The sequence below is a fragment of the Sminthopsis crassicaudata genome, chromosome 3 (assembly GCF_048593235.1).
Source record: "Sminthopsis crassicaudata isolate SCR6 chromosome 3, ASM4859323v1, whole genome shotgun sequence".
NCBI classification, from domain to species: Eukaryota; Metazoa; Chordata; class Mammalia; order Dasyuromorphia; family Dasyuridae; genus Sminthopsis; species Sminthopsis crassicaudata.
In genome coordinates, this window is record NC_133619.1 from 155,592,686 (window position 1) to 155,609,143 (window position 16,458).

Consider the following 16,458-nt stretch of genomic DNA (forward strand, 5'->3'; position numbering starts at 1 on the left):
AAATTGTGTTATACCATTTTTGAAAGAATTGGGCATTTTACTTTGCCATACACAAGATAAAAAAGAGTTAAAGAAGGCCAGATGTTCCATGAAATAGTGTTCCTTGGGTTTTTGGTTTTTTTTGTTTTTGGTTCTACAATAAATAAGGCAATTAAAGGAGCTTAATTTGCTTTTCCAGGGAAAACCTATGAATCATCGTTCCATTTAAACTACAATTTCCTTATATGTCCTGGTTCTACTTATGGTATGAATATGTTAATTTTGACATGATGAATACTCCAATAGAATACCAAAGATTTCGTATGTGATATTTGAATGTTTCTTAACATTACAATATTTCATTTTTAAAAATATTTTCATATCTCTTAGGATTCTTCCTGGACCTCATCTTTATTATTCTCTAAAGAGCCATCCCTTTAAAAAATTAAGGAAAAAAAAGAAAAAAAAAATCAGTAATGTCCACATAGACATGGGAAAAATCTGATATAAATAACTATATACCCAAAAGAGTAGGGGGAAAGACCATTCGTATTTCTTCTTTGAGGCCGAACCTTCTCTTTGTAATTTCCCATCATTCACTCTGTGTGGTTCATTTAATTTTTGTGGCAAGTATGTATGCTTTAGCTCTGTTCACCTTACTTCGTATCAGTTCATCTATGTCTTTCTATAATTCTCAATATTTATCATGTTCGTCATTTCTTATAATATAATATTCCACTATATTTATGGACCTCAATTAAATCACTCATTCCACAGTTGATTGCCATTTACTATACTACTACATGCTTTGCTACTACAAAAAAGTTCTGCTACAAATATTTTGGGTCTTTCTTTTCATCAATGACCCCTCCATATTTTTGTCATATTTCCTTAATAGTAAGATCTCTAGATAAAAGAGTACAAACAGTTAAGGTACATTGTGTCATTCCAAATTCTTTCTAGAAAAGTTATACCAATTCACAGCTCCATCATAACACAATGTTTCTTCCTTTCTACAATTCCAACATTTCATCTTTTCCCATCTTTGACAATTTATTACATAAAGATCTAAAAGTCTTATAATACCAGTATTTATTTAGGTATATTGTTTCAAATCACTAATAGAGAAATAAATATTAAAACATATCTGAGAAGCAAATTCACAGCTATCAGATTGACTAATATGACAGAAAAGAAAAATCACAAATTCTATAGTAATATAGAAAAATAGAGAAACTAATGTTCTTTTGGTTGAGTTGGTCTATGACCTTATGTCATTCTGGAAAATAATTTGGAACTATACTAAAAGGGTTATAAAAGTATATACATACCCTGTGATCCCAAAATATCCCTACTAAGCCTCTATTCCAGAGAGATTATATATACATACATTATAAATACACACACAGACACACAGACACACACACACACACACACACACGCTATTTTTTGTGGTGGCAAAGAATTGGAAACTTAGGGGCGGTCCATCATTTAGAAAATGCCTGAACAAATAGTGTTTTATTAGGTACACAAATATATGGGTATACATCTAAATCAACCAATCTATCCAAACATGTATTACTTCCTCAGAATTACATTCTATTTAAAAACCCAAACCACAAGGACCTAATTCAATTTCCTAAGAAAATTAATATGAATGATTTTATGTATGTCAGGTTTACTGAGATAATCATTTGGGGGAATTCTATAAGCACCGTGAAACAAGAACTCTAGTCATCTGTTACCATTCAAAAGCTTGTTGGGAGAAAGAGTGGAGAATTTTTTTTTTGTATTCTGTTTTTAGTATGAAGTTTTCTATGATTAAAAAATCATTTATTGCTTTAATCCCCAGATATAACACTGGATATAATGCTGCTCAACAGAAATAATCAAAAATAAAAAGATATATAATATATATATGTATGTATGTATATATGCATGTATGTATAATTTAAAAAATAGTTCAACCATTAAAAATGTCCTTTATGAATTTACTTAAACTCGTCACATATATTGATATTAATATATAATTTCATAATCTAACTATCCCAATAACCTCCAATGAATAAAATAAAACATCTCCATCAGGAAAGTGATTTCTTTTTTCTCCTTTTCTATTCTTCTCAATTCTACTCCATTCTACTCTTAACATCTTCTTCTGTGTCCTCTGGAATTCTCTGTCATTATGATCATCTTCCCATTTATTCTAGAATTTTTTTCTCACATCCCTTTCACTTATTAGCCCTCATGTCCTTGCCCTGATGAGACTTCCTCCCTAGTCATTCTTTCCAATATTAGCTGGGCTTTCTGTAATAGCTGAACTAGATGCTGAAGGCCAAGTCCAGTTGTCCTGATGTACATCTTGCTCTTGAACCTAGATGAAACCAGAGGAGAAAATAAAGCTGGTGACCTTGCACAGACCTCCCTCACTTAAAAACAATTCACTTGTATCTCATGGCTTCACCTTCCTGATATCATGGTCCTCTGAAAATGAAGGATCTAGATATTCCTAGATGGGTAGTTGGAATACTTTGTTCTCCACTGTGAAGTCCAGAATCTCCCTTCACCTTCATCTGTAACTAATCTTTCTTCCTTTAAAATCATTTGATCAATCACTTCCACTTAATCCATAATATAATGGTTATAATACCCCATTCTCTCCCCCTGAGGGTTATTCTCCCTTCTTTCTTAAGAAATTCATTACCCAGCATCATCTCCCTCTCCTTTCCAACTCCTGTCCTTATACATAGTTGTTTCCTCAAAACTCTCTAAAATGTCCCAATTCCTCAGCCTTCTTAAAATTCAGCCCTGGAATAATTCTACTATCCAACTCTTATGTCCTTAGTCACTAACTGCACAAAACAACTGGAGTAAATCTCATGAAATAATCATTTGATCCTACTCTTCCTTCTAACTAGTGTCCTATATCTCTGACCTAAATTCCTTGGAAGGTTCATCTACAATACAGGGTCCAATTTACAAATACAAAAAGTGCCTCCATTTCTCTCCTGTCACTCTTTTTTAAACCCTTTATGGCCCAACTTTTGACCTCATTATTCCCCTGCAACTGCTCTCTTCAAAATTACCAAAGGTCTTTTAATTTCCAAATCCAGTGGCTTTTCTCAATCCCCATTTTCTCAATCACTCTGCAGTCTTTGACTCAATTACTGTATTCTCCTTAATACTTCTCTCCTCTTTAAGTTTTTAGGTAACTATTGTCCTCTAATTTTCCTCTTACCTATCAGACTACTTCTTAGTCTCCTTTGTCATAACCTCATCCAGATCAAGCTCTTGAATCCTAAGTATCCTGGAGAATACTGTTCTAGGGTCTTTTTTCTTCTTTCTACATACTACTTTATGGGATGATCTCATATGCTCCCATGGATTTAATGACTATCTCTGTGATGATGATTTATTCCTCTCCTAATCTCTTTCCTAAATTCCTATCTTGCATTTCCAATAGATTTTCAGACATATCAAGTTACATATTCAGTAGACATCCCAAAAGGAACTCATTATCTTTTCCCCTAAACCCTTTTAACTCTGATGTCTTCCTCTATAATTATTTCCTATTTCCTTGATGTAGTTTTTTGGTACTCCATGATACTATGAGTTCCTTGATGACAGGGATTGTTTTCTTGCTTCACCCCTTTTTATTCCCAGTATTTTGGTATTTGGCACACAGTAGGTACTTTATTGACAGACTAATCATAATATAATTCTAGAAAGCAAAGTCAACAAAACTTAAGCCATGGAAGGTTTAATTAAGCTAAAAACAGGTTACAGTATGCCTATGGACCAGTACTCTGGAGAAGCCTCACCAAAAAAAAAAAAATCTGGCCATCATATTTTAGGTCACATTTTTTTGGCCAAAACAGCTCAAGAAGAGTATCAGGTTCTCTGAAAACATAAATTATTTGATCTTTGTATTCCTATCCTAGTGCCTAGAAACAATGCATTGCACATAACTGAGACTTAATAAATTTTTATTCATTGAAAAATTTTTGATATATATATTAGTGAAAGTAATTTCAAATCCCATGAAGTTCTAAAATATTGTTTTCCTGAACATCTTAATAATTACTATCAGTCACATGATTCTGATTTTGTAAATGCCCTTTCCATTTTCTACTTCACCTCTAGTGTGATCATTAATGTCATTTAAGGATATTATGGTTAATAAGGGATATTATGGTTAATAAGCCTCTCCTCTACAGGGGAGAGATAAATAGCACTTTCAATCTGCTCCATCAATCTTTTTTTTTTTTCATTTTATCTTTTGGCTTTGCCTCAGTTGCAGTGCTATTTAAAGAGCCACCTACAAGTCAGTTATCTATCTATTCCAAAATAAAGAACTACTCTTGTCCTTAAACAGGATTTTTATCTAATGACTGTACTCTCTTTTTGGTCTTCTCATGTAAATTTTTTAGCTAATAACTATAAGACTCTTCTTTTTTAGACAAATTGTACCAGATTGTATGTATGGCTAGGCTGAAATTAGTTCTAATGCCCTTTTCAGTCTTCCAAAATTTGTATGATAACTAACTCCACTAACTTTTTAAGTTTTTGTCTCTCCTTTTATCCTTGAGTCACTGAATTCAAAATTTAAAACATATATATAAAATCAAACCTTATTTGAATTTTTATTTTTCTTTTAGTTTGATTAAGGTACACCTTTCCAGAGCACTCTTAAACTTAACTATACTTATGCTGTACTTCTATCTCAAGTAAACAAACTTCATCCACATTCAAGGTTCACTAAATTATATCAAAATCAAGAGATAAGAAAAGTTCAAAGTCCCCAGCTTAATTAGAACTATAAAATAAAGACAAATCAAAAGATCAAGTTTCTATCAATGATGCAGGATATTTTTAATCCATAAAGCAAAAATATAGGCATAATTAAAAATTCATAGTAAAAGTATAATAAAATTTTTGCATAAATTAATCAGCTTGGCACTTCTATAATGGAGAAGTGCTTATTATTATAACAGAGAAGGATAACAAAAACCTCAAATGGCAGAGTAGGCTAGAGAATAAACAGGAAAGGTGGAAAAAGTGTAAGGAGCAGAAGCTAGGTAGGCTCCTTCTACTTCCGTATTTCATTCTAGAATTTTCTTCCCTTTTCATACTCACTCGCTCTCTTTCTCTCTTCTTCTTTTGTTGTTCAGTATTTGTAACTTAAGCTATAATAATTCCTGAAGAGAAATCTTCCCTATTCTTAATCTTAAAAAAGATTTTTAAATGTTTCTTTAGATTAAAAAGATAAAACAATTTACTAATGTTGGCATGTAAAATTGCCTTTAGAACATTGGGCTAAATGAGGGGAAAGATCAGTTTCTAGCAGCTACCAATAAACAATCTTTTTTTTACTCCTATGTAAAAATGCATATAAAATCACAAGTTTAAATTTGCATTATTCTTCCTTTATAAATTCTACTTTACAATCAAGCTCTGCCCATTCTCATACTATGTCTGAACACTAAGAATTCTCCTAACCTTTGTCCCAATTCCAAATTCCTCTCTTTCCTTGTCCATATTTTTCCTAATCCTCATCTCCTTTCAAGGTTCAACCTGTGCATAATACATCTTTGGAAAGAAAGCTTCTTGTTCATTCTCCCAGGTATCAGTTATCTCTTCCTTTTTTCAAATATTTCGAGAACACTTTGTCTGAACTCTCCTTTGCCCCCTTCATTCCATACATTATATTTAACTTACATATCTTCTTATACTATAAAGTCCTTGAGTTCAAGGACTGTTTTAGTTTGTTGTTTTTGTGCCTTTGAAAGTATTAATTAATGAATTTGTATTGAACTAAATTCAATTCCTATGTACAGATTAGGAAACTAAGGATTAAAAAAAGTAATATAGAAACCTAGATGTATCTTTATCTTAAATGCAGTGCTCTTACTGAGCTTCCTTTGTCAACTATCTCTAGCAATTGCTGTAATATTATAGATTGTACAAGTTTCTCAATAGACAATTCTAATATGTTAATTTAATTATAGTAACTTCAGGCAAATTACTTTCTTTAATTCTAAAAACTACAAGGCTGTATGTAGACTCTACACTAGAAAACTATTTTCCATGCTGTTATTATTTCAACTTAAAATAATACAATTGAGAGTTCAAGTTCAATGTTCATAGGATCATCAATTTAGAAATGGAAGGAAGTTTGAATGAATCTGGTCCAACTTCTTTGTTTTTCAGTTGAGGAAACTGAAAATGAGAGAAACTGAGGAAACTGACTAGAGAGATTTACCCACAGAGACAGCATTGGAATCTGAGTTCTATGACTCTAAATTAGGGTACTGTACCACACTAGCTCTCCTTTCCAGTGAAGGAAAGATAAAGCTTGCAAAATGCACAATTAAATGTCCAAGATACTTTTTAATGACTAAAAACATATTATTTCAATTGTTGCTTTAGTCCTAGTTAGTAATTTCTCTTTCCTTATGGTCTCTGACTCCATGTTGGGAGAGGCAACATGGTAAAATGAGCCTTTTAGTTATTTGGTCAGTCAACATAAAAACTGCCAGAAATTGTGTTAAATACTCAAGGTACAAGGAAAGTTAAAAGACAGTCCCTGTTCTCAAGGAATTCACACACTAGTGGGGAAGAAAATACGAAAACAACTGTATACAAACAAAACATAGATGTACTATAAGTTAAAGGGACTCAATTAAAGGTTCTAGCTTTAAAAGGGGATTAAAAGTGCTTCTTATCAAGACTGGGATTTTAGGTAGAATGTGAAAGAAGACAGAGAAACCAATAGGTATAGCTTAAAAGGGAAAACATTCTTGGTAAATGAGACAGATTAAGGTTTTGGCTCAGTTACTTAATAACAGTAGTGCTTTGAGTTAGTCTTTCAATCTATAGATTCTTACTTTCTTCATCTGTAATAAAAAAAAATACTAATTGAGGTATTATCTACCTCAAATAGTTACAATGAAAAGAGTCATATAAATGGGGTTTATTTGGGCTACACTGTAGCTTTAAAAGTTTCCTTTTATTCCTGATACTCTACATTCATTATTTTATCTATGTAGCAACTTTTAAATTAACATCTGAAAAACTTTAGGGACTAAAATGGCATATCACAACAGTAAATGCCTAGAACAAAGTGGGAGTGCTTGAATAGCCTTATCTCAATTCTCACTCTTAGAAATGTCTCAGGATTCCAGGCAGAGCTCTGAAGAGACATGCATGATTTTCTATTGCCATCCAGCATAGCCATACTATTTTATCATCATTTCTTTGTTTATTTGCTTTGCATTAGTAACATGCATGTTTCATATATATGAATTTAAGCTTAGTTTGCAGTTAGCTATGTGCACACTAACTGGCTAATTGTGCATAGCCTATACATGCTATTATCAAATCAATTTAATAGTCATTTCAGCAAGATCTGGACTGACTTCAAAGCAATAAGAAGCCTAAGTCACTAAAGATTATGGAAGTTATATTTCTTCCTAGTTCAAGAAGAGAACAATCTCAATATTAGAACCAGAAGTTATTTCTTCTTTGAAAGTTAAAAACTACTGGAGAGAGAATTCCAGGATTGATTATAATCTATTCTACACATTTACTCCAAGATTCCTTAGTAAATAATGGCAGTGGGGGAAGACATTCGAGAAGGATCATGTAAAACTTCCCCAAATTACTAAGGACTTTTGGAAAATTGGGACTATAGACTTTATCAAAAATATTAAAAAGGCACTGGAGTGGGGAATGCAATAGCGGGGCTCCACTGATTATCTCACACATCCAAAAGTAATCACTTTTGTCATGGAAGATTGAATCAGACAACTAGAACTTAGAACAAATCTAAGTTTTATTCCTCCTTAAAGTCATTGCATGAAAAAAAATTAGTTATCACATAATGAATTTGCCTCAAAAGAGGAGCTATCTAGAAGCAGATAACATCTTGGGGTCTTGAAGAAGAGATGAAAGATCAGAGTTGACTCTAGAATTGACAGGCTCAGAATGATCCGTGAAAGGAGAAAGATATAACATGACTGAACTTTGGCAGAGAAGGAAAATACTGAGGAGGGTTATCCTCCATAAGCAACTCAAAGCAGAAGTGTACCATCTGTCAGGAATTGAAGTAAATAGTGAGAAAAAATATACTTTTTCATCAACTTGTTCTCTTAAGACTTGTCTGTCAATTGATAGACTCAAGGAGGAATGTAGATATGATTTGCCATGTTTACTCAAACATTTCTAGTTAACACTATCTTACCATAAAGACAATAAGGGTTAACTAGAGAGAAATAGAAATATAAATTTAGAAAAAGTCCAATCTCTACCTAAATATTAGAAAATATCCTAATTGAAATCTCATAACCTTGAGCACATAACTTTTCATCTAAAAGAAAATTGTTAGAGCTGCAGATGAGGAATCACATAAACTTTTAGGGGACAAAAATATTAAAAATGAAGTGATTATTGCACAGGAATTTAGACTTGCTTAAGTGACTGACTGACTGAACATACCTGTAACAATCACCTAAATGCTATTTTCATCTCTTTAGGGTCAAATGAAACAAATAGCTAAAATAGCATGTCAGCCCTATGTTCTAGCAAGATACTTCATCAAAACCTCCACAGAGAGGAAGAAAAATACACAAAATGAGTAGGTGGATGTTTCCCTAGAAAAATAGTTTTTATTGCATAAAGATTTTTTCCCATCTGTACTTGTTCTACACCCTGTGGAAAAATTTATATGACAAGCAGGTTTGAGAAGAATGCCAACACCTTCAACATTTATAAAGTTTTGTACTTGGGTAATGAAAAAATGGCAACATAGATTTATTAAATAACATCCTTATGAGGTGTGAAAATCTGGCAGAGCAACAAAAGGTATCTTTATAAAATGTATAAATTGCTTCTTTTAATTTTGGGGGAAAGGATAAAATGTTGCTCTTGGAAGAGGCCTTTGTGATTATCCAACCAGGAACTTAAATTTTACAAATGAAGAAATTGTGATTCAAACAGGCTAAAAGATATGTCCATAACCATTTATTCTATCAGTATCGATCTTTGCCTAAAACCCAGATAGCTATATTCCTATTCTAGTATTTTTTCCATTATATCATGTCACATCTATCTATCTCATTTTTTCAGTCAGTTCCACAAACTTTTCATTTAGATTTAGAATATTCTTACCTAAATTCTGACTGCTGATACCTCCAAGACCTCAGACCTCATTCTAAGAACATTTATATTAGAAGTAGACATCTTTTACATTTTTATGCTTTCTGTTTTCTTTTTCTCTGTATCCCCAGTACTTGGTAGTTCCTAGCACACAGAAGGTGGTTAATAAAAACATGTTGACTTGACTTACCATCAGAATTTACAACAGAAGCCATACCCAAGGGTCCATTATAGCACTGTAGAGAACATTTTATGTGATTTTTAAACAGAAGAATATTTGCAATAAAACTTGTGTTTTAAACTTTCTGTATCTTTACCTAAATTTTTTTGAGCTTCAGTTCTGAGATATCACAGAATGTTCTAGCCTGAAGCAAACTGTTTATAACCAACATTAAAACCTCTTGAGATACATCACTAACAACTACCCTCGAAACATTGTGGCTGTGACAAAAATGACTGCTGTCATTTTGAGGAAAAAAGATTTTCACAGGGAATAGTCATCCCCAACATTGCCATTATGATCATCTACATTTTTATCAGGGCCCTTTCATGTCCCCTGGGTGTCATTATTTTATACTTGTCTATCTTACTTTTTGATGTGTAGTAAAGAAATATATCCTGAAACAAAATAGCCATGTATCCTTGCCTGTGAGTGTCTACAGCCAATCTTCTTTTGCCACAGTTTTACTAATTAGAGCATTTTTTGCCTCTCTATTTCTAGCCCTCAGCATAGAGCCTAATCTACAGTAGACAATTAATAAATGCTTAAAATTAACAGACTCTAATTCATCAAGTTATTACAAGTTTATTATTTTTATTATTTATTATGTTTGTTATTGGACTATTCTGTTTTCAAAATCCATTTTTGTATCTCGATAAAATAGGTAATTTTCAAATGGTGAACTATTTTTTCAAATGTCATTCTGATTTTTTAAGGCAGCTAAGTAGCACAATAAAAAGAGTGCTAGATGAGGAGTGAGAATCTAGTCTGTGACCTAGGACAAGTAACTTAATATCTCTGTGCCTTGGTTTTTCTTTTTAATCTGTAAATAAAGATAATAACTAACATTGTAGAGAAAATTTTAGTTGATTTGAAAAAGAAATAATTTTAAAATAAAACTTGTATTTTAAACTTTCAGGGACTTTATACAAATTGCTACTATGATCTAATGATAATTGATAGCTAGGATAACCAGGCCTGAAAGTTATTGTGAGGATTAAATAAGATAGCATATGTATCATTGTAAACTTTAGAGTATTATATAAATGCTAGCTATTATTATTATATTATATTATTATTGTTATTATAATTATTTCTCAATCAATAATGGTTTGTTGTACATATACACTCCTTAAACCACAATTTATTTGAGCAAGTAATCAATGCTTTTTTAAACATGAAAAATGTTTGTTTCTATGCAGGTGACATATCTTTTGGAAGATAAATTGCAATACAATATCCAAATAATTTTGCAGTTCTGATAATGAATAATGAACATTTATTCAAAACATTTATTAATGATTTAATGTTCAATTAATTTATAATTGCAATGGATCTATTTATTCTCAGAAATATAGACAAGAGTCATAGAATAATGTTTATAAGTTGAGCCACCTCCTTTTTTCTCCCAGAATGAACCATTTCCATTATTCTGATTTTTTTTTTTAACAGAAAACTTTCATTTTTCTTTTTTTTCCTCTTTCTTCTTATAACAGGAGAGGGGGTTCTTTCACTAACTGTGCTGATGGACTTCTTATATACACATCATACTATATTAATAGATGTTTATTACTTCTCACTTAAACAGGTGATTATTTTATGAAACAAGAATGGAAAAAAATTAACCTTTGCTTGAGTTCTTCACGTAAATGTTATTGTATTAAGTCTAATAAATCATAAAGGACTATCAGCAAGGGATTACAATATGTATTTTTTTCCTAACAACATAACTTTGATTGTAATGTGATTTGATTTCCCACTCTTATAAAATGGCTATTCCTGCTGCACTGTAGTTTCTACCATGTGATTCTGAAGCTTCTGTTTATTTCAAAGCACCTATACAAGAAAGTGTACCACTTTTTGTGAAATATGTAATGCCTGCTTTTTTAAAACTGCATAAAAGAGAGAATGAAAGATATAAAATTTCTTTTTCAAAACAAAATTATCAAACTAACACTTAAAATTCATTCACATTCCATAATCATACTTTGTCCTGTTTTTATAGACACAAATATTATCAGACATAGTTGAATCCTAAAAATTTTTAAGCAGCCACAAAAATTTCTTAGAATGCCCTGTAGGAGTCAACTAGAACAAACATTAAATCAATTGACTGACTTACCTCTTATAAAATAAAATCATATCCTAGGAATATAATTTTATTTGGACTATCCCTTAAAGTTGGTTTGGGGGAAGGGGAATGTTAATGCCAGCAGCATCTCCATCTGAAGAAGGTGCACATTTATCTCTTGTGACAACAAAAAAGCAATCTGCATAATATAGAAACCAGTTCCACATACAGGAAATCCTACTGGGAACTCATATGGTGACAGGAAATGCATATCAATAGTCCATGTCACTATGTTCACTGTGATGAGATACTACAGCTTGTAGTTCATTTTCCTTTGACAGGATTTCCCAGAATCATAGAGAAACATCTCCTGTCCTATTGGGAACCCCACAGAGATTCTCCCTGCTCAAGGTTTTCCCCAGGTGTTGTCACTCAATAAGAGATTTTGGGATTGGAGTTTTCTTTAGAATATAAAGTCTGGAATGACTGTCACACATCAAAATAAATAAAAAACAAATAAATAAGAATACTTTTAGAGCATCAAGAATTTAATTTGTCCAATTGTCTCTCAAGGGATGATAGAAAAAAAATTCTACTGTATGCTTTTGTAGCTTGAAATATGTGACAAGAGAAATCTAAAACATAATGAAATATGCATACAATACATATTAAATACAAACAAATTCCTTAACATTAAAAATACCAGGGAAAAAATTTATGGTAGCATAAAAATACTCAAATTCAAAAGAATTGCCATTATACAATAGTCTTTTTTATCATTATATTGTGTAATTTGATGTATCAGAATTTGATTGTAATATCCTAAAGTAGTTAACAGGCAGTCTAATTTGCCACATAAAACCTGTTTGTTTGTTTGTTTTTTAAATCAGTTACCAGAGTTCTCTGCATAGTTTAATTTGTGTGCCAGTGCATGCAATTTCCTATGACAAGAACATTTCCAAATGAAAGATAATATATTAATAATATCATCTGTTCTTAAATTGCTCTATTTGGCTGCAAGCTAGCTCATTTGTTTTTTAATATGGCAAATGCAGAGGCTCAAAAGACACTAATAAACCAGAATTTAGCTGTCTTACCAGAAAGACAATTTTACCTGATGGTAATAAAATAGCTGCTTAGAGGATCACAATGAAGACCAAACCGTGCAGGGAAATCGATGATGAATCAACCTCCATAGAGCTTTGTCAGTATTTGTTATTTTACATAGAAGGTATTAGATCTCAGTATCCATGGTGTGCTACTTACTGATGTGTAGAGGTACCCTTCTCCATTCATAGCAATATACAACCCTGTCTTTACTCCCTGCATGGCAACAACGCGAAGTCCCACTGGTATGAGGTTGAATAATGCTGTAAAGATAAATGGGATCTGTCATGGATGGGCAAGGAAAAGAAAAACATTGCAATAACTAGGCATTTATTTGTAACAATTAAGATACCAGACTTGTCGTTGACTTTATAGAACACTGGTTTTTATTGTTATTAGTAACAGTATTATTATCATAGCTATCATTATGAAGAATCAGCATCATTAGCATCATCATCATTTAAATCCTTAGTTATCATCATTTAAATCAAGATAGCATTTGTCTGGTAAAGTTAGAACTTAAACTTCAGCTTGTAAATCTAATTAGCAATCATTCCTACTAGAGTTGGCTAATGGCACAATTGTTGGGATAACAAATACAAACAAGGCTGCAATTGGAAAGGTTGCATCTCACTTTTTAACACTATTTTGTACTCAATGAAAACAACAACTGTGAACAATCTCATGGAAAACAGAAAAAGCAATTAAAACTAAGTGATTAGTCTTCTACTTCTTAATCGAGAAGGTGTGATTTGTCTTTGCAATTTAGGACAGTGCATTTTTTAAAAAGAAAAAAAAAAGATAATTCCTACAACTAATGGAATTTCTAAACTGAGGATTTACTATACCAGATAAAACCACAGAGCTGAAGCTTTTGTATAATTAATTAGATACCTGAACCAATGACATTAGTCCTTTAAAATAACCAGAAGAATAAATATTATTCTATTTTATGCACTTGAGAAGTGAAGATTTTTATTTTATCTGAGGAAGAAAGCAACAAATACTTTGTCCACCTTAGGCACAACAGTTATTCAGAAGTATACCTGTATCTTCCTAAGATTTTTGAAGCTTTAAGGTATGTGAATTATTTGCATAATAATATGGATTTTCAAAGTGAATATTGGTACATTTATGTGTGACCCCCTGTGGAGGTAATGGGAGTAGCACAGTAGAGATAAGGCCATCAATCGTGGGAGAAAAGAAAAACTTTAATATTAATAAGCATAGGAATAACCTGCACTAAGGATAATTTATACAAATTCAAATAAATCAAATACTTTTTTTTTTATAAAATTACCTCACATATTTACTATATCACTATAGCCTCAGACACCAGATTTTACCATCTGCCTTATCTCTATGCCTTCCTGAAACTTGACAATGAACCCCAAAGATCCTCAGACTTTGTCATCTTGTCTTTGATTACTATCTTAGTAGCATCAGTCCCTTGGCAATCACACTAAAGCTGACCTCTCTGACATGTATGATCTCCTCCAGGTAACTGACATCTTGAAGGCAGGGACATACTCACTTTTATATTTGTATCCCCAGAATGAGGACATAGCTAGTATTTAACATTTTTTCTTTAATTTATTCATCTCAAAGGTTTTACTAAGAATTAATGGTATACTCTATTAAGAGTATGAGTGCCAGAAAAATAAGGCAATTACTTAACTGTCAGAAGGGAAACATGTTTTACATGCAGGAAGAAAGGACAGAGGCAAGATATAAAATAAACTTAAAGGTTCCTAGCCAAAATAGATTATATCAATCAATGAATCAATATTTATTAAGTACTTAGAATTTGCTAGCCAATAGACTAGGCTCCCAGGAAACAAAGAAAATACAAAACAGCATGCCTCTTCCCCCAGGTCAAGAAGCTTATGTAACCTAATTCAACATACATATATATGTAAATATATGTGGAAATAGAAAATATTTCAAAATTTCTGTGGAAGAGGTAAAATTTAGCATCTAGGTGCTCTCTGTAGGAATTATCATACAAGCTGACCTGGAAAGATCTAGGGATTTTATGAAGCAAAGGTGAGAAAAGAAAATTCTAAACAAAGGGAAAAGCAAAGCCCTATGGCTTTTTGGAAAAGCAATGGCCTGCAGGAAGAATAAGAACAATTTGGCTAAAATGAAGAGTAGGGGGAGGGGAAAAATAGAGTCAGAATGCAGGGGCTTTAAACACCAAGTAGAAAACTTAGCATCTTAACTACAGGCAACAAAATAACCACTAGGACTTCTTGAACAGGGGACTAACATGATCAGACCTAGGCTCCAGGAATATCAGTTGAGCAGTTGTGTAAAAGATGGATTAGAATGAGTAGGAGATAAATGAGCTAGATGAAAAAGACTTGAAGGGAAAAATCAATTAGGAAGTTATTTAAAAGCCCAAGTAAGAAGTGATTAAGTTGGTGTTCCTTTGACTAGAAAGAAAGAGGTAGATGTGGGAGTTAAGGATATCTTTGCAAATGGTAATATGGTTGATGGGAAGAACCATGTTTCCAAAAGAAAGACGTTTGGGATTTGGGGCAAAGATAAGGAGTTTTATATTTGATATATTCAGTTTGAGATGACGGGGAGACACTCATTGAGTTATGTCCAAAAGGCTGTTGTATGTGTCTTTAGGCAATTTCCTAAGGGTTGCATTTTATTTGGTTGATACCTAACCCTTTGATTCAAATGCTTAAAATGCTTGCAGAAGAAAAATACTCACTACAGAAATAACTGAGTTCTGTGTTATATAATAGATGCAAATCAACGCTGTAAGATATGCTGTTATCCTCTCCCCCACCCCCATTCTAAATACTCACATGTATCTATGGTGTAGGCAAAGGGCTCAATGTTCTTATTTTAACACTACATTTAAAATTTTCTTTTTAGTATTAGGAAATAATGAAAATCTGTGTACTCTGGTGGAACACAAAGCATTATTTAATGATGGATAAAAATAGAAACAAACTAAAAAAAGCAGTTTTCTTTTCCTAGGAAAAAAGCCCTGTTTTTTCCTATGATTCTTTAAGCGATTACTTCCCATGGATATACTTTCAAATTTAAATAGTCATAAAATCTTAAGTCTAGAACTGGAAGAGACCTTTGAGACTATTCAGTCGAATATCTTCATTCTGTGGGCCAAGCAATTTGAAGCACAGAGATATGATTTGTCCAGGGCCAGAGACTTAGTTAATAGAAAGAGATAGAACTAAAACTATAGACTTCTGATTACCACCAGGAACTATTTCTTTCATACTATACCAGCAATGAAAAAAAATTTGTTTTTAAGTATTTTGAGCCTTCAATGTTCTTTTTTATTTATTGTATTCCTTCACTTGTAAAACATTTTTATGTTATATATGCAATATACATTGAAATCTTACTAGTTAAGTTAGAGTGAAGAAGAAGAGGGAGAAAAGGGGGAATCTTTTGTGGAGATTTTACCAGAAGGGAAATGAGAAGAGAAAAAGAGTAAGAAACAAAAAAGAAAGGGAAAGGGAGAGAGCACTTAAACATTGCAGGCACTATTTACAAATATTATCTCTTATGATCCCCAAACTTGCAAGGTAGGTACAATTTTAAGCTGAGGAACGGAAGACAGAAATTAAGTGACTTGTCCAGAATCACAAACCAAGTAAAAGACTGAAATTTGAACTTCCTTGCTCCAAGTCTAGCACTCCATTCCCTAGGCTACCAGCTGACTCTTCAGAACATCTAAGCAACAATCCCCTTTAGCTTTAAAAGAGGACTTGCCTTATACTTAATTCTATTTTAATATTATTTTGAGCTTTGGTGGATATGTGGATATATACATGTGCTGATAAATTTATGTCATATAAAAGCAGATATGTGCATATATAAATAGATATCAAGGGGATTTGTAAACTTAAAAATTATCTTTAGGTAATTTCTCAATGTTAAT

The 16,458-nt window shown here is 32.2% G+C and overlaps 1 protein-coding gene across 2 annotated transcripts in view; it reads right to left on the reverse strand.

Annotated features, from left to right (window-relative positions):
• FGF14 (fibroblast growth factor 14) overlaps positions 1 to 16,458 on the reverse strand; it is a 774,907-nt gene that overhangs the window by 166,032 nt on the left and 592,417 nt on the right. For both annotated transcript variants that reach the window (XM_074299470.1, XM_074299469.1), the window contains exon 3: positions 12,693 to 12,796. In XM_074299470.1, the coding sequence (XP_074155571.1) occupies positions 12,693 to 12,796 (104 nt within the window). The remainder of the gene's footprint in view (positions 1 to 12,692; positions 12,797 to 16,458) is intronic.